Source organism: Gymnoscopelus braueri (genome assembly GCF_963280865.1).
Source record: "Gymnoscopelus braueri genome assembly, chromosome: 5".
Taxonomy (NCBI): domain Eukaryota; kingdom Metazoa; phylum Chordata; class Actinopteri; order Myctophiformes; family Myctophidae; genus Gymnoscopelus; species Gymnoscopelus braueri.
Window position 1 is genome coordinate 57,335,441 of NC_137606.1, and position 27,014 is coordinate 57,362,454.

The 27,014-nt window shown below is 45.1% G+C and overlaps 1 protein-coding gene across 2 annotated transcripts in view; it reads left to right on the forward strand.

Annotated features, from left to right (window-relative positions):
* The window catches only part of tp53i13 (tumor protein p53 inducible protein 13), a 33,571-nt gene extending 9,549 nt beyond the window's left edge, over positions 1-24,022 (forward strand). For both annotated transcript variants that reach the window (XM_080428531.1, XM_080428532.1), the window contains exons 8-13: positions 1-182; positions 1,759-2,709; positions 4,008-4,202; positions 7,888-7,962; positions 9,342-9,618; positions 22,342-24,022. The exon at positions 1-182 is cut by the window's left edge and continues 34 nt beyond it. In XM_080428531.1, coding sequence (XP_080284657.1) covers positions 1-182; positions 1,759-2,709; positions 4,008-4,202; positions 7,888-7,962; positions 9,342-9,618; positions 22,342-22,460 — 1,799 coding nt within the window. In that variant the 3' untranslated portion in view covers positions 22,461-24,022. The remainder of the gene's footprint in view (positions 183-1,758; positions 2,710-4,007; positions 4,203-7,887; positions 7,963-9,341; positions 9,619-22,341) is intronic.
* Positions 24,023-27,014: the final 2,992 nt, after the last annotated feature.

The window sequence follows — 27,014 nt, forward strand, 5'->3', positions numbered from 1 at the left end:
AGCTGACCTCTGTCGCCACCTCGGCCGTCTGTGATTGGCTGGAAGAGACGGGACGACGTAACCGTGCCGACGACCGGCCGGCCCAAACCAGGAAGTACAACCTGCTGTTGCAGCGGTCCGCGGCCGAGCGCCGGAAGCTGATTGGAGGACGAGGACACGGCCATGCTGTAGACACCATCAGAGTATGGAAACATTTACTTATAATAAGCGCTTATAATCGCTTATAATAAGCAGACATGGCAACACTGGTGTTATCTCACATACTGCATGAGGGGAGCAGCAGTTAATCCAACTAATCGACCGTATAGATTATAAAAGATAATTGATTATTTGATCAAATAACTGATTAGGAAAACAAAACACTGAATACTTTAAATAGCAGATCTACAAGCTCACTCACAAGGCGTCACAAGCTTGTAGATCTGCTATTTAAAAAAATAACTATGTGACAAAAAGTACAAAGTTGAGGATAAATTGGGTTTTGGTTTCACGCAGTACCTCTTGTCAACCAGTAGGGGTCCTACCAGACCAATAGGATCTAAATGTCTCAATAGAAGAGCAGGGAGACAAACTCTACAACCACCACCGTTGTGTTATTTATATTCAGTGGTGTAAAGTAACTAAGTACATTTACTCAAGTACTGTACTTAAGTACACTTCTGAGGTACTTTTACTTTACTGGAGTATTTCCAATTTTCAGTACTTTTACTTCTACTCCACTACATCTCAGAGGCAAATATTGTACTTTTACTCCACTACAATTATTTGAAAACTTTAGTTACTAGTTACTTTACAGATTTAAATTATTACATTATGAAACATACATTAACCACTTTAGCCCTATTTTATACCTAGGCTATTTGAAAATAGGCGATCTACAAGCTCACAACGCGTCGCGATGCGACGCGTTGTGAGCTTGTAGATCTGCTATTTTCAAACATTTTAGTACTTTTACTTTTGGTACTTTAAGTACATTTTGATACCAATACTTTTGTACTTTTACTCAAGTAAATTTAGAATTCCACTTGTAACAGAGTACTTCAACATTGCAGTATTGATACTTTTACTTAAGTAAAACATTTGAGTGCTTTTTCCACCACTGTTTATATTCTATTAACATATTCTACCAGACTGGATAAAAATTATGTTTTATTAAAAGAGTTATGGATTGCAGCTTTTACAAACAGGACTGTATTAGTCATATTAATGTTTTCAGTGTTCCTGAAACCTGTACTTTTTTTTAGGTACTTTTACTTTACTGGAGTATTTCCAATTTTCAGTACTTTTATTTCTACTCCACTACATCTCAGAGGCAAATATTATACTTTTACTCCATCCTATATTTGGAAACTTATAGTTACTTGTTACTTCATAGATTTGGATCATTATTACAAAACATACTATGTACATTTCGGCCGTTTGAAAATAGCGGATCTACAAGCTCACAATGCCTAAAAACCAAACGGAAATGTCATTTTTATTTATTCTAGCTTCCGGCTTGTAAATTGAGGCTATATAGGAAGTGTGACAGTTCATATAAATGGCCTGTAGTGTTGCTGTTTCACCCTGCTGGTTGCAGAAGCAATTAGGCTCTATTCAAGCGGATAGATTGATTGTATTACCTTAATAAACATTGTCATAAATACTATATGCTTCCAGCCACTAGTTTAAAGTCTTCTTTCACCATGATATGTGTTTTGGTAAATTATGCTCCCATTTATTTAAATACAATTGTAAACTATCTTGTAAACTGTGCAGCGTTGCTGTGAGAAGAGCCTCTTCCCTCTCCTGGACGGAGGAGACCAGAGGATGGAGAGGAGCCTGGAGCTCACAGAGAACCTCAACCTCACCATCTCCTCTGCATCCGTCAACCAGACCCTGGAGCTCCTCCTCCAGGAGGCTCACAACACTGAGCTCCACCAGGAGGACCACAACGCTAACCTCCACCAGGAGGCCCACAACGCTAACCTCCACCAGGAGGCCCACAACGCTAACCTCCACCAGGAGGCCCACAACACTCAGCTCCACCAGGAGGCCCACAACACTGACCTCCACCAGGAGGCCCACAACTCTGAGCTCCACCAGGAGGCCCACGACACTGACCTCCACCAGGAGGCCCACAACGCTAACCTCCACCAGGAGGCCCACAACACTGACCTCCACCAGGAGGCCCACAACGCTAACCTCCACCAGGAGGCCCAAAACACTGACCCCCACCAGGAGGCCCACAACGCTAACCTCCACCAGGAGGCCCAAAACACTGACCCCAGAGAAGCTCCTTCCTCTCCTGTCTCTAACCAGGACCCGACACCAGGACCCAAGGGATCAGCATCATCAGGACCTCATACGTCTGTGGATCCGCACACAGCGGATCCCTTTAGATCCAGTTCTGATCCTGAGCCCCAGAGATCCAGTTCTGATCCTGAGCCCCAGAGATCCAGTTCTGATCCTAAATCCTCACCACCACCACCACCACCACACCCATCAGGTCAGGAACACTCACGCCGCAGTGAGGACCTTCAGAACGGGGGTTCTGGTCAACGCTCCCTCAGCCCTCCTTCAGCCCAAACAGTAAGAACAGGAGCAGAGGCTTTAGAGACAGACGGACGGAGAGACAAAGACGTCGCTCAGCGGAACGTCGCCACGGAGACCAAGGCAGCCGGAGACAAGCGTACAAACGACCACGTCTCCCACGGACACAACACCACGGTGAGACAGTTATAATAATAATAATAATAATAATACATTAGTTATGACGTAATCGCCTAATTGCAATTATTTATGGTAATAGTTAGTTTCCATGCCTACAGGTCTTGTTTACCATATTCACCACAGCGTTCCATGTCTGTGCTCAGGCTCTAGCCTGGTTCCAGACCATAGACCCCGCCCACTCAGGGTCTATGGTCACAAGAGATCTGTGGAGCTCTTGTGATTGGTTTTTAGGGAAATTCTAATCCCCTCCCCCTGGTAATCGCCGACGCTGCAATTTCAGACTGAAGCTCCACGCATGCTAGCCTGGTAAACCCTCCCTCCGGAAATCTCATTTCCATTTGATTCCAGGAGTGAGTCTGGCATGAAGGCTTGTATGGGCGTTTCTAGTGCATTACCAAATAACCGAGCCAATCAGCGTCCTCGCTCATTGTTTTGTGATTGACAGCGGGGGTAGGCCAATCAGGTGGAACCCGAGTGGTTCACACGTCATTAATCAATACACCTTTCATACAAGCTGCTCATTAACATCAAAGACAAACCAATTTCCCGCGCAGCTCCAGCCCACAGCCAAATTACCCATATAGGTCTGCAGGCCAGACTCACTCCTGGAATCAAATGGAAATAAGATTTCCGGAGGGAGGGTTTACCAGGCTACACGCATGCAGCTTCAGGCTGATAATCAGGATACTCTTGCTCAGGAGTAGGGCTGTTTTGGGCATTGAACATTGGACTTTAGCTTGTAGATCTAAGCTTGTAGATCTGTTTTTTTTGCTTTTTTCAATATTTGAAAATGTATGAAAAAATGGAAACGATTATGACGAAAATAATAACTGCAACGCGAGTCTGTGGTTTAATGGTGATTTTAACCACGGCTAAGAGGGTGGGGAAGCTCTCCTCCGCTCAGCGTTGTGCCTCACTAGCCGTTTGTAAAATCCACAGTAAACCACGACCACTTATTGCTTTATTAAAATCACTAATGGTAGTTAAAGGAGTAGTTCACACAAAAAAAAATCTATTTTCTATCAATTACACCCCATGAAATTCATGGAGATTTATTTTGTTTTTGTCGCATTCCTGAATTCGATGGCCGAGTGGCTGGTCAATAGGAGACCCAATTGGGTCTCCTACTGAGACTCCTCCTCCTACTCCGCCGGTAATCAAACTATTGTCTCAGGAATGAGACAAAAACAAAAGAAGCTCCATGAATTGAAGGCTTCATGGGGTGTAATTGATATAAAATAAGTCATTTTACTACTCCTTTAATGGTATGATGATGTAATGACGGTGATTGACAGCCCTACGCGACACGGAGGAAGACCGCCGGACACACGGAGGAGAAGAGGAAGGACATCAGCCTGCTGGATGTGACGGAGAGAGAGGTGGTGAAGACACACACGCACGGCAACGCGCACGTCGCCGCGCACACTCGCAGCAAAGCCAGAAAGAGCAGACCCACCTCTCCTCCGCCCCCCCACACCCCACCTCCCAAGGTTAGTATTAGGGATGTCTGATATCATCGGGTCATCATCTGGTGGTGAGTTGGTTCAGATGGCGGGGGAAGCCTCTGGACAGACCTGGCAAACCCAAGCGTGTAGTGCGGGTGAACTGGGAACGTTTGGAGGAGACCTCTGTTCGGAAGGAATTTAACTCCCACCTCCGGCGGGACTTCTCTGGCATCCCTGTGGAGGTTGGGGGCATTGAACAGGAATGGGCAATGTTCAAAGCCTCTATTGCTAAAGCTGCGGCTGTGAGCTGTGGTCAGAAGGTCTTAGGTGCCTCAAGGGGCGGTAACCCTCGAACACCCTGGTGGACAGCGGTGGTCAGGGAAGCCGTCCGACTGAAGAAGGAGGCCTATCGGGGTATGATATCCCAGGGGACTCCAGAGGCAGTTGCAAGGTACCGACAGGCCCGAAGGGCGGCAGCCACAGCTGTGACGGAGGCTAAGCAGCGGGTGTGGGAGGAGTTCGGGGAATCCATGGAGAAGGACTTTCGGGCGGCACCAAAGTTGTTCTGGACGACCATACGGCACCTCAGGAGGGGAAAGCGGGGAACCATCCAAGCTGTATACAGCAAGGATGGGGCTCTGCTGACTTCAAGTGAGGAAGTCGTAGGGAGGTGGAAGGAACACTTTGAGGAACTCCTAAACCCAATGACATCAGACCCACCCTCCCTGACAGGAGCAGAGCCTGAGGATGATGGGGGATCGGCGTCAATCTCCCGGAAGGAAGTCACTGAGGTAGTTAAACAACTCCACAGTGGCAAAGCTCCGGGGGTTGATGAGATTCGTCCAGAAATGCTGAAGGCTCTGGGTGTTGAGGGGCTGTCTTGGTTGATACGTCTTTGCAACATCGCGTGGAAGTCTGGGACAGTACCGAGGGAGTGGCAGACTGGGGTGGTGGTCCCACTTTTCAAAAAGGGGGACCAGAGGTTGTGTGCCAATTACAGAGGTATCACATTACTCAGCCTCCCTGGGAAAGTTTATGCCAAGGTACTGGAAAGGAGGGTCCGGCCGATAGTCGAACCTCAGATTCAAGAGGAGCAATGTGGTTTCCGTCCTGGTCGTGGAACAACTGACCAACTCTTTACTCTGGCAGGGATCCTGGAGAGGGCCTGGGAGTATGCATATCCGGTCTACATGTGTTTTGTGGATTTGGAGAAGGCATATGACCGGGTCCCCCGGGAGTTTCTGTGGGAGGTGCTGCGGGAATATGGGGTGAGGGGGACCTTGTTGAGGGCCATCCAATCTCTGTACGCCCAAAGCGAGAGCTGTGTCCGTGTGCTCGGCAGTAAGTCGGATTATTTTCCAGTGGGGGTTGGTCTCAGACAGGGCTGCGCCTTGTCACCAATCCTGTTTGTGATTTTCATGGACAGGATCTCAAGGCGAAGTCGTGGCGGAGAGGGTATACGGTTCGGTGAGCTAAGGGTTGCGTCACTGCTTTTTGCGGATGATGTGGTCCTGATGGCACCATCGGTCCGGGACCTTCAGCTCTCACTGGATCGGTTCGCAGTCGAGTGTGCGTCGGCTGGGATGAAAATCAGCATCTCCAAATCTGAGGCCATGGTTCTCAGCAGGAAACCGGTGGATTGTGCAGTCCGGGTAGGGAATGAGGCTTTGCCCCAGGTGAAGGAGTTCAAGTATCTCGGGGTCTTGTTCACGAGTGAGGGGAGGACGGAGCAGGAGATCAGCCGGAGAATCGGAGCAGCAGGAGCGGTATTGCAGTCGCTGTACCGCACTGTGGTGACGAAAAGAGAGCTGAGCCAGAAGGCAAAGCTCTCGGTCTTCCGAGCAATCTTCGTTCCTACTCTCACCTATGGTCATGAAGTGTGGGTCATGACCGAAAGAATAAGGTCGCGGGTACAAGCGGCCGAAATGAGTTTTCTCAGACGGGTGGCTGGCATCTCCCTTAGAGATAGGGTGAGAAGTTCGGTCACCCGGGAGAGACTCGGAGTAGAGTCGCTGCTCCTTCGCTTGGAAAGGAGCCAGCTTAGGTGGTTCGGGCATCTAGTACGGATGCCTCCCGAGCGTCTCCCTAGGGAGGTCCTCGCTGCACGTCCCACTGGGAGGAGACCCCGGGGCAGACCAAGGACCAGATGGGCGGATTACATCTCCACACTGGCCTGGGAACGCCTCGGGATCCCCCAGGAGGAAGTTGCTAATGTTGCTCAGGAGAGGAAGGTCTGGAGCTCTCTGCTGGAACTGTTGCCCCCGCGACCCGACTCCGGATAAGCGGTTGAAGATGGATGGATGGATGGATGGATGATATCATCGGCCCGTATTAACATAAAAATGTAACATCAGAAAATGTTGGTATCGGTTAACACATTCACTGCCATTGACATAGATCTCTGTCTTTTAATGCGTGCCAAAGACGTTTTAAAACGTCTTTAAAAAAATAAAATAAAAACATGTTTTCAACAAAAAAAATATCAAAAAATCTTCTCTAATTTTTAGTTGTTGTTTTTTTCCGTTATTCACAACGAATTATGAGATAACGCAATCCAAAGATTTGCTGCTCCATTCACTTCAATGATAAAAAATACACGGAGAAAAAATTCACAGTTTTTTTGTTTTACCAAACATCAAAACAACATGTCAACGAGGTCACAATGACCTCGTTGACATTTGTGAAACCACACCTGAATCACCTCAGTGATTATTAGCAACCGTCAGGGGATCAATCACACTGGAGATACATATCCTGTGAATACTTGAAAAGGTACAAAATCGTTTAAAATGCTGGCAGAGGCTGCAAACTGTTTTAGAAAAACCCTGGCAGTGAATGTGTTTTAAAAGAAAGAATCCACAAGAGGGCGCTCTAACGCAACTTCGGAATGATCCCTTGACACTGGTAGAAGGGATGGACGGATGTGACGCCATCTAAAAAAAAACGTCCACTCCTATATTAGGATTTGTAGAAAAACACTTCTAGCTCTGATTGTTTTGTTGTTGGTGAAAACGAGCCGTTTTTAACAGGCGATAGCAACACAATTAATTCAATAATACCTGGCTGGCAGTGAATGTGTTTAAATATATAAGTTACAGGAGTGTATGGTGTGTGTGATATGAAATGTGAGCTTACCATAATCACAGTAATCCTTAATCATATTCCATCATATTCAAGGGCTTTTGGAGAGACATGAGACAGACTCCAGTCACTTTCAAATTAGAGCACTGCAGAGGGCAGATGTGTGTGTCTGTGTCCAGCTGACGCTCGTTGATGCTCGTTAATGTTATAGGCTTCAAGGCAATTATGCTTCTGCTCTGTCAAACGGGCCAACATCTAATCTAAAGATTAGTGGGACTCATTCAAATGACCACCAGTGAGTCCTCACTTTATTGAAAACCTAACAACATCACTGTATTATATTATATTTATTAGATATTATATTGATATTATAGCCATTTTATTTGATTAGATATATGATGTTGTTGCCTGACAGTTAGTTGACTTTTGGTTGAAAAAGCCCACTCATTTCCGATACCGATATCGGTTGATATCGGTATCGGAATTAGGAGTTGGAGAATATTGGTATATCGGATATCGGTAAAAACAGATAGAAACGGACATCCCTAGTTAGTATAGTTCACACTGAAAGCTGCTAAAACTACAATTGAAAAAGAAAAACTACAAAAGTCTCACACTTCTCTTTGCTCCATCACCTCCTCCTCCACAGCACCATCATCATGGCGTCCAGCAGCCGGTCCGCTACGCCTCCAACACGCCAGGCTGCGCCGGCGCCCGCTGCCAGGTAGGCACTGCCGTGATCACACCATCGCCCTAATCACACCATCGCCCTGATCACACCATCGCCCTGATCACACCATCGCCCTAATCACACCATCGCCCTGATCACACCATCACCATCGCCCTGATCACACCATCGCCCTGATCACACCATCACCATCGCCCTGATCACACCATCGCCCTGATCACACCATCGCCCTGATCACACCATCGCCCTAATCACACCATCGCCCTGATCACACCATCGCCCTGATCACACCATCGCCCTGATCACACCATCGCCCTGATCACAGGCTGTTTGAAATCAGTGTTCATTTTCGGCAACTTTGCTTTACTTTATTTGTTTTTATGGACAGGACAAATGCATATTAATGGACGTCACATGGACGTAAATACACCGGATTTAGCATAGATGCTAGTTTTCATCCGCAGTCCTCACAAAACAAGACCAGGAGACCTGGTTCTGCCAGACCCAGAATAAATTCCTTTTCCTTTTATGCCCATGTATGGACGAAATTGGCTAACTCTATTCAGCACTGTGATTGGCTAGCGAGACACATGATGACATTAATAACCTATAAATAGGATTATGCACTTAAAAAAAAAAACTTTTTTTTTTTAAAGTGAGCTATGGGGGACGAAACTTGAACCCTCTTTTATGCCCATGTATGGACGAAATAGGGACAAAGCCTCATGTAGGCCGACCCCAAAAAAAAACAAAAACATGAAATCAGAAAAACAGACAGACAAACGGTGGAATACATTTACATAACATTACATAGGGAACACAGCATAAAAATAAACCTAAAACATGATCACAAATGGTTGCAGCTTTGGTTTTCAAGCAACCGTCTTTTCAGATTGGCAACAAGTTTTTATTTAGTTTTAGTCGCAGTCTTATGAATAAGATGTCATTCAGTACATATCTGTACATCTGAAATGCTTTAGTTGTTGTCTAGTTTTAGTCGACTGAATATCATCAGATTACAGTCGACTAAATCTACAGTTGATTTCGTCGTAATGCCTGATTTTACACTTGGTTGCATGCTGAAAATAGCAGATCTACAAGCTCACAACGCGACATGTTGTGAGCTTGTAGATCTGCTATTACCCCAAAACGAAGACAAAACAAAACGAACCCCAGAAGCAAAGAGTTGAGTTAAGGGTTCGCTTTAAAAAACTATATCTATTCAAAGATTTGCCAGATTTTCAAGATTTTTCCAAAATAAATAAATAGCAGATCTATATCTATATATCTATTATGCTATTTTTAAATAGCCAAAGTATAAAATAATGGTTAAAGTGGTTACACAGATGCGTTCCCGGTTTTAAAGAGTTAATGTGTTAAACTGCAAAAAAAAAGTATTCCATTCTCTTCTACAGTCCTCCTCCAGGCCACCAGAGGGAGCCAGTGATGACAGCAGCAGCAGCAGCAGCAGAGTGCTGAGGAAAGGCACAGTGTCCATGTCTTCTTCTTCTTCTTCAGCGTCATCGTCTCACACGCCCAGGACAGACGAGGCGGTTTGGGCCGCCGCCGCGCTGGGCTTCCTGCTGGTCCTGTTGGCGCTGTCCGTGCTGCACACCCGCCTCTACCGCCACTGGAGGACCACCCCTAGTCTGTACTGGAGGGACCCCCGACTAGACTACGACAGTGTAGCAGGTAGGGCTGTGAATCTTCTCTCACGATTCGATTCCGATTATTGGGGTCAAGATTCAGATTTTTTCAAAACAAACAATTCTCGATTCTAAAACTCTTTTTTTTTTTCAAAAACTTTTTCTTTTTTTTTCAAAAACCTCTATTTTCTTCTTATTTTTTTTTCGATTCTAAAACTTAGAAACTTTTTAGTTTTTTTCGATTAAATGTTTTTTTTTTCCAAAAACGTTTTTTTATTATTCTTATTATTCAATTTTTTTTTTGTATTCAAAAATAAATTTTTCGATTCAAAAGCGTTTTTTTCTCGATTCAAAACGATTCTCTTTTTACTTTTTATTCAAAACCTTTTTTTTTCTTCAATTAAAAAACTTTCTTATTCTCGATTCAAAAAGCCGATATTTCCCCCCGATTCAGCCCAGAACACTTCTCAAAAATGTCTTGGGAAAAAAACCCTGTCTAGACTATGACAAGTGTAGCAGGTAAGACCACCCCTAGTCTGTATTGGAGGGACCCCCGTCTATAGACTATGACAGTGTAGCAGGTAAGACCACCCCCCCCCCCATTAACACATTGACTGCCAAGGGGTTTTCTAGAACAGGCTTTCCCACTGCCAAGGTTTTTGACCATTCTGACTTATTTTTGAGGGCCCACAGAAGATTTTGTATTAGGACTATGAAAACATAGAATATCTAAAAAAAAAGCTTAGAATCTCTTCTTTCATCTGAAAAAAAAAGTGAGTTGATACCATGCTCCGTTTTTTAGCTAGAGGAGTTTGAATACAGCTTGGTTTTCACCAAAAATAGGCCTTTTTCTTCAGAAGCTGAGATATGAGCGTTTTACTAAATGACACACATTTAGAGGCATAACTTGATTTCAAAAGTGTTTCAAATTTATTTTGCGCCTTCATTGACATCAGTCATGTAAACAATACTTGTTTATAAAAAGAAATAAAATAAAACTGCTTTTGATTGTACATTTATTGCCCTGTTTCGCTCCAAAGTGCTCAATTCAAACAACATTTTTCACATTTTTTTTTTCTCAAAAAAAAAAAAAAAAAAAATCAAAGTTGATGTGCAACATCAATATATTCATCAAGAGCGTCATTTTCCAAACGTTTTGCCCACACAATTCAAAATCTCAATACTACATTCATAGCAGATCTACAAGCTTGCCTTTTTTTCTCTTATGCCATTTATGACATGTTGTGAATCTCTATGGAGTTCAACATCAATAAATTGGTGCTATTAGAGCAAAATAAATAAATAAAAGTAAAATCTCTGCCTGGCTATAAATCACATGAAGCAGTATGAATAGGCAGGTTGAGGTTGGTAGGTTGAACAAAAAATAGTAGCAGCCGCTTCACAAAGTGCAAGTCATTTCAAACTAAATGTAACATCAAATAATAAATACTAATCATTCAAATCAATAAATTGAGTGCAATTAGTGCAAATAAATAAACAAAAATAAAGTTCTTTTTTTTTGCAGCACCCTGAGCGGATCAGCGTGCGTCTACCCTGAGTTCAACATCAACAAATTGGTGCTATTAGAGCAAAATAAATAAATAAAAGTAAAATCTCTGCCTGGCTATAAATCACATGAAGCAGTATGAATAGGCAGGTTGAGGTTGGTAGGTTGAACAAAATAGTAGCAGCCGCTTCACAAAGTGCAAGACATTTCAAACTAAATGTAACATCAAATAATAAATACTAATCATTCAAATCAATAAATTGAGTGCAATTAGTGCAAATAAATAAACAAAAATAAAGTTCTTTTTTTTTGCATTACCCTGAGCTGCAGGAGGTGCTGGAGGAGGGAGCAGTGGAGGTGCTGGAGGAGGGAGCAGTGGAGGTGCTGGAGGAGGGAGCAGTTGGTGGAGCGGTTCGTGGAGCTGGTCGTGGAGGTGTGGTACACTACTCTAGTAGTGTACCACAGTGTGGTAACGATGTGTACATTCGTAGTGCAAGGGCACACGACAGGACTTACACTCATAGCTCGTTTCGCTCCGGACGTTTTTCCCGTCCTTGTCCTTCTTCGTCGGTAGCTTCGATCGGGCACAAACCCTACAACGCCTTGTTGGGTACTGCTTAGAAGAACATGCTTTTGGGAAATGGATCAGTTCGTGATCTAGTCTGTCATTCATCCTGGACTCTGGGTCAATGTTTGGTGGCAATGGGTGTCTAACACGTCGGGCATCCCCAGGAGGCGGGGCCTCATTCCTACCCTCCTGAGGACGGGCGGCTCCGGGGCGATCCCCAGGAGGCGGGGCCTCATTCCTACCCTCCTGAGGACGGGCGGCTCCGGGGCGATCCTCAGGAGGCGGGGCCTCATTCCTACCCTCCTGAGGACGGGCGGCGCCCTCTTCCTGCTCAGGGAGTGGGGCCTCAATCCCATCCCCCTGAGGAAGGTCTTCATCCTCTTCCTCGGACCACTCCTCAGGAGGCGGGGCCTCATTCCTACCCTCCTGAGGACGGGCGGCGCCCTCTTCCTGCTCAGGGAGTGGGGCCTCAATCCCATCCCCCTGAGGAAGGTCTTCATCCTCTTCCTCGGACCCCTCCTCAGGAGACGGGGCCTCATTCCTACCCTCCTGAGGAGGGGCCACTCCCCCAAGGTTCCCGAGGGTGGTCCAGGACTTCACTACTGCCAGGATGAACGAGTAGAAGTTCTGAATTTTGCCAGCTGGGTGCCTGGCCTTGTAGAGGATATAGGCGTTGAACTGGGCAATCTGGAGCATATAAAAGAAGAACTTTTTTGTCCACTTCCTGGTTTTCCTGGTGCACATGTAGTAGCTGAGGTTCTGGTCCAGCTTGTCGACCCCGTTCATGTGTTTGTTGTACTCTATAACACACACAGGCTTCTCTTCGATCACCCTCTTCCTCTTCCGTTTCTCCCTCCTGGACACGGGCAGCGTGACATCGGGGTGCAAGGTGGAGATCATCGTGACCATTTTTGTTTTCTTGGCTCGCCATGCCAGTACCATCACGTCCCTGGAGTGGCGAGAGATGGTGGACCCCAGTGGCAGCTTTGCAGGGGTAACATCTGCGATGGCTGCTGGCTGTCCTCGGCGCTTACGAAGGGTCCCGCAGACGTATTTTTCTCATCCAGGAGCATAATGGCCGTGTCCACCGAGGTGTACAGGTTGTCCATGTAGAGCCTATACCCAAGTCCGCCTAACCTGCCTAAGAGTTGCTTTATGGTGGCAGGTAGTGTCTGCTTCATCTTGCAGTATGGCAGCATGTTGTGGAGGTAGCCTGTTGCTGAATCACACAAAATGTACGACCTGATGCCGTACTTGACCGGCTTCTGTGGGGCATAGACCTTGAACTCCAGGCGTCCCCGCCACAACAGCATTCCCTCATCAATACTGATGTCCACGCTCGGCAGGTACATTTCCTGGAAATTGGCCAGCAAGGACTGCAGCACTGGGCGGACTCTCCAGAGTTTGTCCTCGTCTTCGGGCTTTGTTGGTTTAGGGCGGGGGATGGTGTTGTCCACGAAGTGCAGGTTGCTCAAAATGGCCTGGAACCTGTTCCTCGGCATGACTTTACGGAAGACGGTGGCCTCGATGTACTCATCAGTGGACCAGTACATTCCGAGCTCAGGCTTCTGGTTGATTCCGGTGAGCAGAAAGAGCCCCAGGAAGCGCTTGAGCTCGTTTAAATCCACCGGTTCCCACTTATTGGATCTGGCGTACTTCTTGTCACTGCGCGGCTGCTGTAAGGCATAGCGGTTGGTTTGAGTGCAGACTTCCTCCAACACCTCATCCGACACCAGCAGCTCAAAGAAGTCCACGGGCTTATCAGACTGCAGAGCAGCAGCGGCATTCTGAGGACCCGGAGTCCCAGCTGTGAAGGGGATGTCCCGAGGACACCAGCCTGTGGACAACCACACAGGGAGGAGGACCCTTGTCCTTCTTGCCCTTGCCACCACCTGTGAATTATAGAAATAGATCATTACCATAAAATACAAACACACACACACACACACACACACACACACACACACACACACACACACACACACACACACACACACACACACACACACACACACACACACACACACACACACACACACAATTCTTACCTCCACGACCAGCTCCACGAACCGCTCCACCAACTGCTCCCTCCTCCAGCACCTCCTGCAGCACCTCCTCACCACCACTAGCATGCAACCCTGTGATAACATAAAATATACTTTTATTTAGATATTATGTCCATCTTTAGCAAAGCATTTATCATCCACAGACCACATGCATATATACACTGAATATATAAATATGAGAGAGTACATTTACCATTACCCTGGTTTTAGCATTTTTTCATTCCTGTGCTATAATTGACAATTCACTCACCCCTACTACCGTCATCATCATCTACATCCATGGCACCCACCAGTACCTCCTCCTCAGCATCAGAATCTAGAATACAATTTCAAATACTCTGGTGAATATTATGCATTTAGCAAACATTATCCAGACAGAGCGACTGACAAAAGGCACATATGAGATCAAATAGACATGCCTGGTCGACATCAAAGGCTTCAGTTCAGGTCAGAAAAACAACATACAGATCTACAAGTTCAAAGAGCTTGTAGATCTGCTATTTTTATGTGTTATTTTTACACAATAAAAAAAAATCAATAGAGCCTAAACATTGTAATCATCTCATAAGATATATATATATATATATATATATATATATATATATATATATATATATATATATATATATATATATATATCGCGTTTTGAGGCGTTGTGCGAGGCTCGCTCCGTTGTGGTCGCGAACCACAGGTTGAGAACCGCAGACACATACTTTAGACGGGCCTGTCGGGCACTTATGTTGCCAGATTGTGGGAAAGTAATAAGCAACAATATTATGCATTTAGCAAACATCCAGACAGAGCGACTGACAAAAGGCACATATGAGATCAAATAGACATGCCTGATCGACATCAAAGGCTTCAGTTCAGGTCAGAAAAACAACATACAGATCTACAAGTTCAAAGAGCTTGTAGATCTGCTATTTTTATGTGTTATTTTTACACAATAAAAAAAAATCAATAGAGCCTAAAAATTGTAATCATCTCATAAGATAGATGCATATATATATATATATATATATATATATATATATATATATATATATATATATATATATATATATAGGCAGGCCTATATCGCGTTTTGAGGCGTTGTGCGAGGCTCGCTCCGTTGTGGTCGCGAACCACAGGTTGAGAACCGCAGACACATAGGCTACTCTAAACGGGCCTGTCGTGCACGCGCACTTATGTTGCCAGATTGTGGGAAAGTAATAAGCAACCAGGTCTATGAAAACGAGCCCATAAGAAGCGAATAGCCAGTATAGGCCACATGAGCACTTATCAAAAAAAAAAAAAAAACAACAAAAAAGTGCTCACAATCACCATCATTTTCAAGCAGATTTACAGAAAAACAAGTCCAGTGTGGCTTAGCAGACCTAGACCTAGATACAAGCGTCATGTGAACCATGGCTTAGCAAACCTGGCAACGACGATAGTTTACTTTTCTGCATTGAATCAACTAAACGCACGGTCAGATGAACTAGTAACGAATACAACTCGATCAAATCAACTTGTAACACATAAAACGATAAAAAAAAAATGTATGCTTACCACTGGAAAAAGGACTGTGGCCCCGACTGGGCGCCGGGCCCGGTTCCCAAGCCGAGCCCTCAGAGGCTTCACTACTGCCGTCGCTGTGGCTGTCGGGTTCCTCCGCTTCTGACCCCAACTCGCTCCCCCGTAACACTGCCGCCGGGCCGGGCCCGGGCAGGGCTCGCAGGAGGACTTGGGACGGAGATCCGTGGACGAAGGACACGGGTGCTTCGGGTCCTACGGCCGGCGGGCAGGTCCTCGCGGTCCTGGGTGCCGACACTCGGCCCTGGCTGGAGGTCCACAGGAGGACAAACCACCGGAGCTTGCTCTTGGGAGGCTGCTGCAGCAGGCCCCACCAAGAACCTCTCCATGGACAGCTGACCAGGTCCGGCGGTGTTCTTGCGCTTGCGTGAGCACTTTTTCCCTACCATAGCTACCCTCTCACAGTACACTATATCTAATATAAACTTTATCTCCTCTCTATTACCACCTATTTTACTCCTCTTCTCTCCCTGTGACGCCGATCACCTCTCCTATATATCTTCTCCTATTTCTTCCACTCTATATTACCTCCACGCCCTCACTATCTATAATATATATATATATATAAAACTCAGTAGGATTTATATATATCACTCTCACTACACTCAAAATATCAACTCACACACACAAACTCACGTACAAACAATTCACTCTTTCACTCAATATAACTCTCCCACACAAACTCACGTACAATTCACTCGTTCACTCAATATTACTCACGTATCTCACACTCGAATCTCTCGTTCACTCAACTTACGTATCTCACACTCGGATCTCTCGTTCACTCGCAACTCTCTGAACTACTACTGCTACTGCTACTGCTACTGCTACTGCTACTACTAATACTACTACTATACTTCTACTACTACTACTACTACTACTATCACTACTACTATCACTATCACTACTACTATCACTACTACTATCACTTACTACTATCACTATCACTACTATCAATCTATCTGTCTATATCTCTATCTCTCTCTCTCAATCACGATCGGCTCTTACTACAACTTTTGGAAAATGCACAGAACGAGGGGTGCGCGCAGCACCCCTTTTGTACGTTTCAGATCTCAGGACACCTGTTATTATTGTTATTGTTTTATTGTTATCCACCGTGGCTTTGATCTGAGCAGGTCACAGTAACCTGGATTCTTTATTATTTACAAAACAACAATATTGGCGTCGCGATCAGTCAGTTTATCAAAGGGGTAACATTCTGTGTGTTTGTGTTATGATCTGTCCTGTCTGCAGTGTGTGTGTGGGGGACAGGTTGCGTGCGTGCGGGTGCACATTACGAGTGCGAGCACTGACGTGCACACCCTTCCTTCCCCCATAGAGCCGTCTGCCGGCTGCTGCTACTCTCAGTGATTACAGGCAGTGCGCGTGCACATTACGAGCGCGGCATGTGATGTGCACACGCTTCCCCAACGAGCCTGCCATGCTGCTTTGATTACTGCAGCGCAGCTGAGGGAGAGAGAGAAAGTGATCGGCTCGGATTAAATTTTAGGTTTGATGGGACCCCTGATCACTGCTTTAGTGAGTTGTAAAACATGTTTTGTGTGATCACATGTTCAGATTTTTTTTTTTTCAACTTCTACGTCATTTTCATGAAAGAGATTAACCCACAATGTGCCTGAGGGGTTAATCTAATGTAAACCATTAAAAAGACCGTAGCCCGTAGGGCTACGGTCTCGGCACTTAACAGTTGGATTTAGCGGCCCGTAGGACTACGGTCTTGGCAGTTAATGTGTTAAGACCTGAGGCCAACTCTACAAATGCCTTCTAAATCCTTTTAGTTTTCTGAATAAACGTATGTTGCTATATCAGTGGTGCTCAAATGTTTTCATGTCGGGGACCACCCAAAATAATATGTATTTGGCCACCGACCCCCCCCCCCCCCATCTCTAAATATGTAGTGCAGGGACCTCCAGAAGTAAATATTTGTGTTAAAAATGTTGTAAATGTATGTACAAAAAATAATAATTGGCTAAGATTGGCTTCTAAAGTTTGCAGGAGTGGCCCGTTTTGTACAGAATGCGTGAAATCATGAACACAGTGTCCGATTGCTGTGAAACTTTGCACGTACATCCCCACTAGGCCAAGGAAGAAATGCCACAGAATTAGAGTTATAGGCCAACACGTGAATCTGCTTGTTATAGCCAAGCCCCCAGAGTTGCTGAGAAACATTGAAGCCGCCACCCCAGTGGCCAAAGCTGGAACTGCAGGCGGGGAGAAATACATTCACGAGCAAAACATACTGAGAGATATTTATATATATAGATATAAATATGTAAACATATTATACATAAATACATATGCATTTACATATAAATATGCATCTCGAGTGTATTTAATACATATCTCGCGTTCAATCCTTGACACACGGGCTGCCGTAGAACGCAAAAAGGACACTAGTGCGCATGCTCATAACTCTACGTGTGGTCAAAATCGAACCAATAATTCTACTTCCGGCAGGCTTCCGAGTGCTTCAAAACGCCAGTGAGCACATTCATTGAAATGATAGCTGGGGGCGGGGCAATCCGCCCTCTAGTTATATTATACCTCTATGGTTATAGCGCCACCATGAGGGCTGATTTGTAAAATGTAGGGTGGCATTTCTTCCTTGGCCTAGAAACTTTGGAAGCCAATCTTAGCCAATCAGGATGGAGTATGAAAAATCCGACAGATCTGTCTTGATCACATGACTATAGAGATAATGTGTACCGATCGTGTGATTGGACAAAATAGGAGTAATATTAAAAAAAAAAAAAAAAAATATCGGCCTCCTGGTGGCGCTAGAACGGACCGATGTGAAAAAGTGGGGGCAGAGGTTCTGCCCTGGCCCCCATGCCTTTGGCCTGAAACAAAAATAGCCGGCTTATTGTGTTAAATGAAATCATTTTTACCAATTACCTGAATGCCCCCCCAGTTAAAATTGCAGAAACGATAGAAAGCAATATATATGAATACATTTTAACTCTCATCTTTTAATTAGTATCATTACAAACTAAAACTAATAAATGAACCATTGTTGTACAAAAACAAAGTTGTCCTTTAAGCTAATCATCTGGAGACCCCGCCAAAATAATTTGGGGACCCCCAGTTTGGGAACCGCTGCACTAGACTATGACAGCGTGGCAGATATGCAACGCAAAATCCATCAGTAGATTGACCGTGGCCGAGCTTTGCATCACGCCTGTGCTGCAGTGTCAGGATGCGAGCCCTGTTATCGCACCGCGTTGTAGTAACACGCCCCCTTCTGTGACACAGTACTCCGTGGTGGAAAATAATGCTCGGCGCTGGCATTGCCTAGAGGGAGGGGCGCGATAATTTACAATCTGTGTAATTCTGTGCCTATCGGTACATAACTCGGACGGGGCTGAGTAGGCTCAAGTGAACTTCGCAACGTTCAGCACGGCAACTCGCGCTTTAGCTTTTTTTTTTTAAGTAGTCGGCGGTTGTTGGAAAAAGTTGTGTCGACAGCGTGAGTCGAACCCTGGGGGTGTGGCCGGATTGGGAGTCTAGTGATTAACGAGGCAAGCCACTGAGGCCAGTGCTGAGATTGGCTATTCGGGCTGTTCCCAACTCTTCTAAGGAGTCTCAGATGGAAGTAGGCTGTGAAACAAAATGTGTGTCGCAAGCTTCTTCCATTTGACAGAGTCAGGTTAGGCCCTACTGGGCGAGGCCACTACAACGCGGTAGTTAAAGCGGGTGTGTTGTCAAGATAAATGGCAGCGTGCACATTAGAACTGCAGTAGAACTCCATATTTGGAGATCCCTGTATCTCTATATTTTGCCAACCGGTGGCATGGTAGTGGTTACTCTGGCTAGTTGTCGCATGGGTCATTGCATAACCGGGTGGGGCACGCATTCCCAACTTTATACATAGTTCATTGATTATTAATATGGTTGCTGTCGGGCAGAAAGTTTGTATCTCTCTCCGGTGTTAAAGGAGAATTCCGGACCACGTTTTTCTTACCTTTTATATTATATTATTATACGAGTGGCACAGTAGAAAAAAATCATAACTCCAACTGACTTTCCTAAAGACAGAAAGACTGTCCACAGTGTTTGTGTGAGATGAGCCCCTCCCTCCGGAAGTCTCGCGGGACATGATTTTGCCCGTGATCAGAGTGTAAACACTACGGTGGCCCATTTGGGACAAAAACACTGTGGACAGTTTTAGGAAAGTCAGATATGAAAAATATATATATAAAATCACGCTCAGGTTGTTAGCTGCGGTGGACCACTGCGGTGGACTACTGTACCACTCGTCCGAGGATTTAATAATATGTGACTGGGTACAATGCTTTTTTACAGATTATTAAAGTACAGAATATAAGCTTTCATATGATGTATCATTCATTGAAATCGGAACATATTTGAAGAAGATGTGCTCATTTGAATCTGGTTATCTATAATAGTGCAAACTGAGATAATCTCTTCTAAAGAATTGTCACTTCTAGCACCTCTCAGCTCCAGGTAATGGGCGTGAACAATGGGTAATTTATTCAGCCTAGCCACTCCTCTAATCACTCCCCCATGCTGTCCACTCTATTTAGTGCCAGGGACCCCCATAGAGGATCTGTGTTGTAAAAAATAGGCATATTAAATAATCATCATCATAATAGATTTTTTCACGTACTAGTGTTGCCATGTATACTAATTAGCTCACAACTTGTCTTTTAATTTCACTGTTTGAAACAGGGCTTGAGTTGTTAATGCATAACTGCAAGTTTACCCTTTTCACTACTGGCTTACATGAAAAAAATACCCAAATGGGTCCATTTGGTTTCATTAATGTCTTTTCTAAATAAAGTATTCAATCAAAATACAAAATAGCAGATCTACAAGCTCACAAGGCGGCGACGCGTTGTGAGCTTGTAGATCTGCTATTTTCATAGCAGATCTGTTTGCCATGTATACTAATTATAAGTGACCTCGTTTTCTGTAAAGTTGCTTGCAAATATTGGTAGTTGATTTTTATTTGTTATTATTATTTTGTTGTGAGCTTGTAGATCGGCTAAATCGTCTATTTTCAAATAGCCGATGCATATAGGTTTAAAGTGCTCATATAGCCTAATAGTCACTTAAATCTTTGGGCTTGTTTTCATTGACCTGGTTGCTTATTTCTCTCTCAAAAATCTGGCAACCGTACCATTGTTTACACCAACGAAGAAGAAAATGCGGAAGCCCCGTGAAAAAGACACAGTATTATGTGTGAAAACATTAAGTCATTACAGCACCATTTTGGTTAATACATTTTATTTTGGGATGTACAATACATGAAAATTACGGGAGTAGTAATGCGACTTGCGTCGATAACTAATGCAGAGCGGACATTACCGCGTTTGGCTAAAAACAGTGTGTTAGTAACGTCATACAAGCTAACTATTAGCCAAATTCGGCTAACGCTCGTCGAGTCCTCCACTGTTATTTTCGATTCCACTTCACATTAACTCATTTATATCATATTTACATGCCGAGTTAAGCTCTGACATTTAAGTGATATTTAGCCTGATATTACCAGATTGCTATTGAGGGTTTAGAATATTTAAGACGATTTGGTGGTGCTGTGGAAACACACGGCCGCAGTGGCGAAACAAGCCTTTCTTTGCATTTTTCAGACAAACAAACACGTCTACACTAGTGTGTGTGTCATCTACATAGTCAATCTATATACCATTTTAAAGGTACGGGCCTTGTGATTTAAAATGATGCAAACCAAACGCAAACCAAACGCTAAAATCAACGCCAAAGTGCGACATACAAAAGGTTTCAGGTTTCATGAAAAGAGCAGATCCGGAGAACAATGGCTAGCCATGACCAATCGAAACCACTATGCAAATCTCGGCCAAGTGTCTCTCCACCCCCCGAAGTAACACAGAGACTCGCTCAAAAGCAGCCTAGTAGAGCCTACTTTACCCTACAAATGTAACCATTTAAGGATTCTCCCACGACTATATTTTGCAATAGAAACCTTCTTCAACATTCGAACTGTGTTAATATGAAAAAAAAAACGAAAAACACAACAACAACAAAAAAAGTTAAATTCCCATTTTCCTCTGTTTCCACAAACGCGACTTGGGGAAGCTTTTACCAGTAGGGATTAGTGATGTGCCGATACCACATTTCTTCAATTCGATACGATACCGATATTTTTGGGGGCGATTTTCCGATACCGATCCCGATACCGGAACCGGAAACATAACCAAACCGGAAACTGCACCGGAAATGGCCGTAAACCGGAAACGGAAGTAAATTAAAAATATCGATATATTTTTTTAGATATCGATACCAAACGATATTCAGACAATCGATCGATATATCAATACAAGTATCGATATGCACATCACTAGTAGGGATCACATATCATATAAAAGGTAAAAAAAAAACGTGGTCCGGAATTCTCCTTTAAGAGGATTTCACGTCCCTCCAAAGATGTGAGGGACCAACCAGTATGCAAATATGGGGTGGGTTTATCACCAGAGGCGTTTTTTTTATTTGCCCCTCGGAAATACAGGTTCCACACAAAGATAATCCGGACTAATATCTACGCAGTGATATTAGTCTGGTCATGCTAGGCTACTCAAACCATAGTTAAACTGTAGCTGCTTCAAGGACGAGCTGAACCACAACCAGACATGCTGTAACCACAACAACAGCTATCAGGCCTAGTGGCTCTTACAAGCTACCAAACATCATTTATATGAGTCCTCTAAGTGATGGTAACATATATAGATATAAGCAACCTATGAAAATATAGTATAATGAATAATTATTCTGTGTTAACAACATTTTAACAACACAAATCTTGTATGGGGGTCCCTGCCACAGGATGTTTTCAGATGGAGGTCCGTGGATAAATACATATTAATCTGGGGTCTTTGACATGAAAACATGTGGTTTAAAAAAACATTAGGAAGCAACCTTTTTAGCACAATGTGTCATTAACATTGTGGTGTGTGTGTGTGTGTGTGTGTGTGTGTGTGTGTGTGTGTGTGTGTGTGTGTGTGTGTGTGTGTGTGTGTGTGTGTGTGTGTGTGTCAGACGTGATTCGCAGGAGGCTCAGGATGGCGGACGGCAGGAGGAAGAGGAGAACGTCACGCAGCAGAAGACGGGAGTGTGTTCTACTTCCTACTTCCTCCAGCTCAGACGACAGCCAATAGGAACGCACCTCCAGGAACACACCTCCAGAGGGCACGACAGCCAATAGGAACACGCCTCGTCCAGCCAAGACGACAGCCAGTAGAAAGACAGGAGAGACACCTCCAGCTCAGATGAAAGCCAATAGAATCACAGGGTCTATGACAGCCAATAGAATCACAGGAGAGACACCTCCAGCGAGGAACGACAGCCACTAAAAATCCAGTAGAGACTCGGTACGGACCAATACAAATCCATGAAGGAAAATTGTCCTTTTGAGGTGAAAAGTGTAAAACTGAGAACGATTGAAGCCTCAGAAGCCTGGTGGCCAAATCTGGTATCGCAAGACTTCCGCATTCGGGACGCTACAGCGAAGTACGGGGGAAGTAGAGCGTTGTGGGGCTTGTAGAGCGGATATTTTCGTCCGAGACATTTGGCGTCGAGCGAGACCGGGAGCAGACTTAGTACAGAGCCCTGGGGGGACTCCGGTCAACTAATTGTTTAGGGTTTTAAGTGATTAACTGGTACTGCACCCCCCCCCCCCCCCTCCAAACATGTATTGGACCGGTCCCTTCCACTCCTGTGACTGCGTTGGACTGTACCACAGTGAATGGGGGGGGGGGGGTTAGGGGTTCATGTAGCAGCTACAATACCTTTATCATTCCTTGTGATGGAAATCGATGTTTCTGTCTCGCTCGTTGCAACCGGATTGTTTAAAATAGTTTTTTGCTTAAATGTTTTTTTTTTTAATATATTTTTCCAATATCGATGAAGGACGTCGAAGTCAAAACTGATCGAAACAAACGTTAGTTTTTCGACAGAAGAAAAACAATCATTTTCATAGCATTGCAGTTTTGTCGGGCCGTCAGTCGTCTTAAAGCACGAGGACACTCGGGTAGAGGTTATGGTTGTTTGGTTGTTAGGCGGGCCAGAAATCCAAAAACAGTTGCTCCAATGCAGCGTTAAGTTTTACAGCAAATCTTTATTTAGTTTTAGTCATAGTCTTTTGAATAAAAAATGTCTTTAGTTTTAGTCATAATGCTAATGTTTTAGTCTAAATTTAATCACCTAAATATCATAAATCTACAGTTGATTTCGTTGACAAAAATATATTTTGGCGGTGACTTGATGGCGTCGTAATGGCTGAAAATAGCCGATCTACAAGCTCACAACCCGTCGCAAGCTCGTTGTGAGCTTGTAGATCTGCTATTTTCAGAGCGCAACACCTGATCAACCAAACATAAAATGACTTGTCTTTTAGTTCTACTGGATCTCTTCTAATAATAATAATAATAATACATTCCATTTATAACGCACTTTACATTCTTACGAATCTCAGAGTGCTACAATTAAAAGCAAGGTATAAAAACAGCATAGGCAACAAAACAATTAATAGACCCAACTAGGCTAAACTAAGAGCCAAAAAATAGAAATAAAACAAACAAAGTCCATAAAAATTAGAAAAATTAGAAAAATGCTTTTTTAAAAAGGTAGGTTTTTAGTCCATTTTTAAAAGCATCAGTGGACTGTGGTGCTCTCAGGTGGTCTGGGAGGGCATTCCACAGACATGGGGCTGTGCGACAGAAGGCCCGGTCGCCCATGGTGCGGAGGTTGGTGTCAGGGACAACGAGGAGGTTGGTATTGTTGGAGCGGAGGCTTCGGGTGGCGGGTTTTGGTGTGAGGAGTTCTTTGAGGTAGGGGGGGGCTTTGCCGTACATGCATTGATGGGTGAGAAGGGAAATCTTATATTCAGTCCTGAAGGAGATGGGGAGCCAGTGAAGTGAGCGGAGGGTGGGTGTGATATGGTCATATTTTCGCACTCTCATCAGGACCCTAGCAGCGCTGTTTTGAATGTATTGGAGCCTTTGGAGGCTCTTGCTAGGGATCCCGATGAGTAGTGCATTGCAGTAATCCAGCCTGGAGGAGATAAAGGCGTGGACGAGTTTCTCAGCATCTGGCAGGGTGAGTGTGGAGCGGAGTGTGGAGATGTTCCTGAGGTGGAAAAAGGAGGTCTTACAGAGGTGTTTTACGTGTGCCTCGAAGGTGAGGTGCGGGTCCATTTTCACACCCAGGTTGGTGACTGTGGATGAGAGGGGGAGATTTTGACCGGAGAATGAGATGCTGGTTATGGGGCATGATTTGATCTGGTGGGGGGTGCCAATTAAGATGGCTTCAGTCTTGGAGCTGTTTAACTGAAGAAAATTGAGGTTCATCCACGCCTTTATCTCCTCCAGGCAGGTGGTCAGTGTGGATGAAGGGGATGGTGCCGGCAGGTCTGCAGGGGGGTTGACGGAGATGGTGGTGGCTGGTTTGCGGGGGGGTGGGTCAATTTTGAGGTACAATTGAGTGTCGTCGGCATAGCAGTGGAACGAGATGCCATGCCGACTGATGACGTGGCCGAGGGGGAGCATGTAGAGGGTGAAGAGTGTGGGGCCGAGTACGGATCCCTGGGGGACACCGCAGGTGACATGGTGTGTCCGGGATTTTTTTCCTCCCAGGGATACGCACTCGGTTCTGTCGGAGAGGTAGGAATGAAACCAATTTAGAGCAGAGTCAGAGAGACCAATGGAGTGAAGGCGGTTGAGGAGGATGTCGTGGTGAACAGTGTCGAAAGCTGCAGTCAAATCGAGCAGGATGAGGAGTGATGGGGAACCTGCATCCGCTGCCATCAGTAAGTCGTTTGTGACTCTAACTAGGGCTGTTTCCGTGCTATGGGCTGCACGGAAACCAGACTGAAATTTCTCAGCAATGCTGTTTATGTCCAGGTGGTCCTGGAGTTGTGCTGCCACCACTTTTTCCAAAATTTTGGAGAGAAAAGGGAGGTTAGAAATGGGTCTGTAATTGGCCAAGTTGTCGGGATCTAATGAGGGTTTTTTGAGCAGAGGTGTGATGATGGCTGTCTTCAATGCAGAGGGAACAAGGCCAGACTGGAGTGAGAGGTTTATGGTTTTAGTTATCAGGGGACTTATGGCACTGACGTTAAGCTTTACCAGGGCTGTGGGGAAGGGGTCCAGGGCACAGGTGGAGGGTTTCATCCTTTTGATGATGTCCACGACCTCTTGCTGCGTGGTGGTGGAGAAACAGCAGAGAGGCTGAGAGATCCCAAGCGGGGGGGCAGGAGAAACTGGATATGTGGAGTGTCCGGAGAGCTGGGAGCGGATGGTGTTTACTTTGGTGGTGAAGAAGGAGATGAAGTTATTGCACTGTTCCTCTGTGAATGCTGAGTGAGTGGAAGATTGTGGTTTGAGAAACTGATTAATGGTGGAAAAAAGCTGCTTGGAGTTGCCGGGGGTATTGTTAATTAAATTGGAATAGAATTGAGCTCGTGCATCTCTAAGGGCTTTAGAGTAGGCCTTCTGGTGGTCTTTGTAGGCCAGTTTGTGCACAGTGAGTCCTGTGGCTTTGAGACGCCGCTCTAGGATGCGCCCAGCTGTCTTCATTTTTCGCAGCTCACAGGTGTACCAGGGGGCTGTGCGGGAAAAAGTGACAGTTTTGGTTTTTGTTGGGGCGTGGAGATCCAAGAGACCGGTCAGGGATTTATTATAAAAATCCACTGCTTCACTTGCTGAAGGGAAGTTTGCAGAGGAGAGATGTTGAAGGTCCAGTGTTATTGAGTCTTGGTTGATATTTCTGATGTTTCTGAAGGACATTTGGCGCTTGGATTTGGCGTAGGGGGGTGGGAATGGCAGCTCCATTTGGATGAGTCTGTGGTCAGACACACCTACTTCGTGCACTTGGATATTGGTGATGGGGATAGAATGAGAAATTACTAGGTCCAGGGTGTGCCCCTTGTCATGTGTGGGGACGTTGATGTGTTGGGTGAGGTTTAAGCAGTCCAGTAATTGCAGTAGGTCAGAGGCAGGGGGGCGGGAGGGGTTGTCAACATGAATGTTAATATCACCAAGAGCTATCAGATTTGCAGATGTAGTACAGAGGGTTGTGAGTAGGTCATGCAGTTCAGGAATAAAGGCAGGGTTAGGTTTAGGTGGCCGGTAAATGAGTAATACTGTCATGGGAAATGGGGGTTTACACTTGAAAGCAAGTGCTTCAAACGATGACTGTGTAGGCAGAGGGAAAGGGGACAGATCCAGGTCGAGGCGGTGAAATACTGCTAAGCCGCCGCCACGACTAGTGCTGCGGGGTTTTACCAGGTATTTATAGCCGGGTGGACATGCTTCATTTAAGGATTGATAGACATCTGGGAGCTGCCAGGTCTCTGTTAGGCACATAATGTCTAGTCCTTTGTCCAAAATATGGTCGTAAATAAATGAGGATTTTTGTTTAAGTGCTTGGATGTTGAGAAGGTCCATTTTTACAGTAGTTGGGGTGATGTGTTTCTGTAGGGGGCGCAGTAGTGTAAGGTCCACTCCACGTTTTGCATGCTGTTTGAGATCCACTCCGCGTTTTCCATGCTGCTTGGAGTGTGGCAGCCTCGCAGAGCTGCTACAACATCCAAGTGCGCAGATGTTCTGATGACGCAATCGAGGTGCGACGGAGCGGGGAGCAGAACAGATGGTTGTAATGGAGTGGCCAGGCTGAGTGTACACAAACTTTCGGCGGGTGCTTCTGTGAGTGTA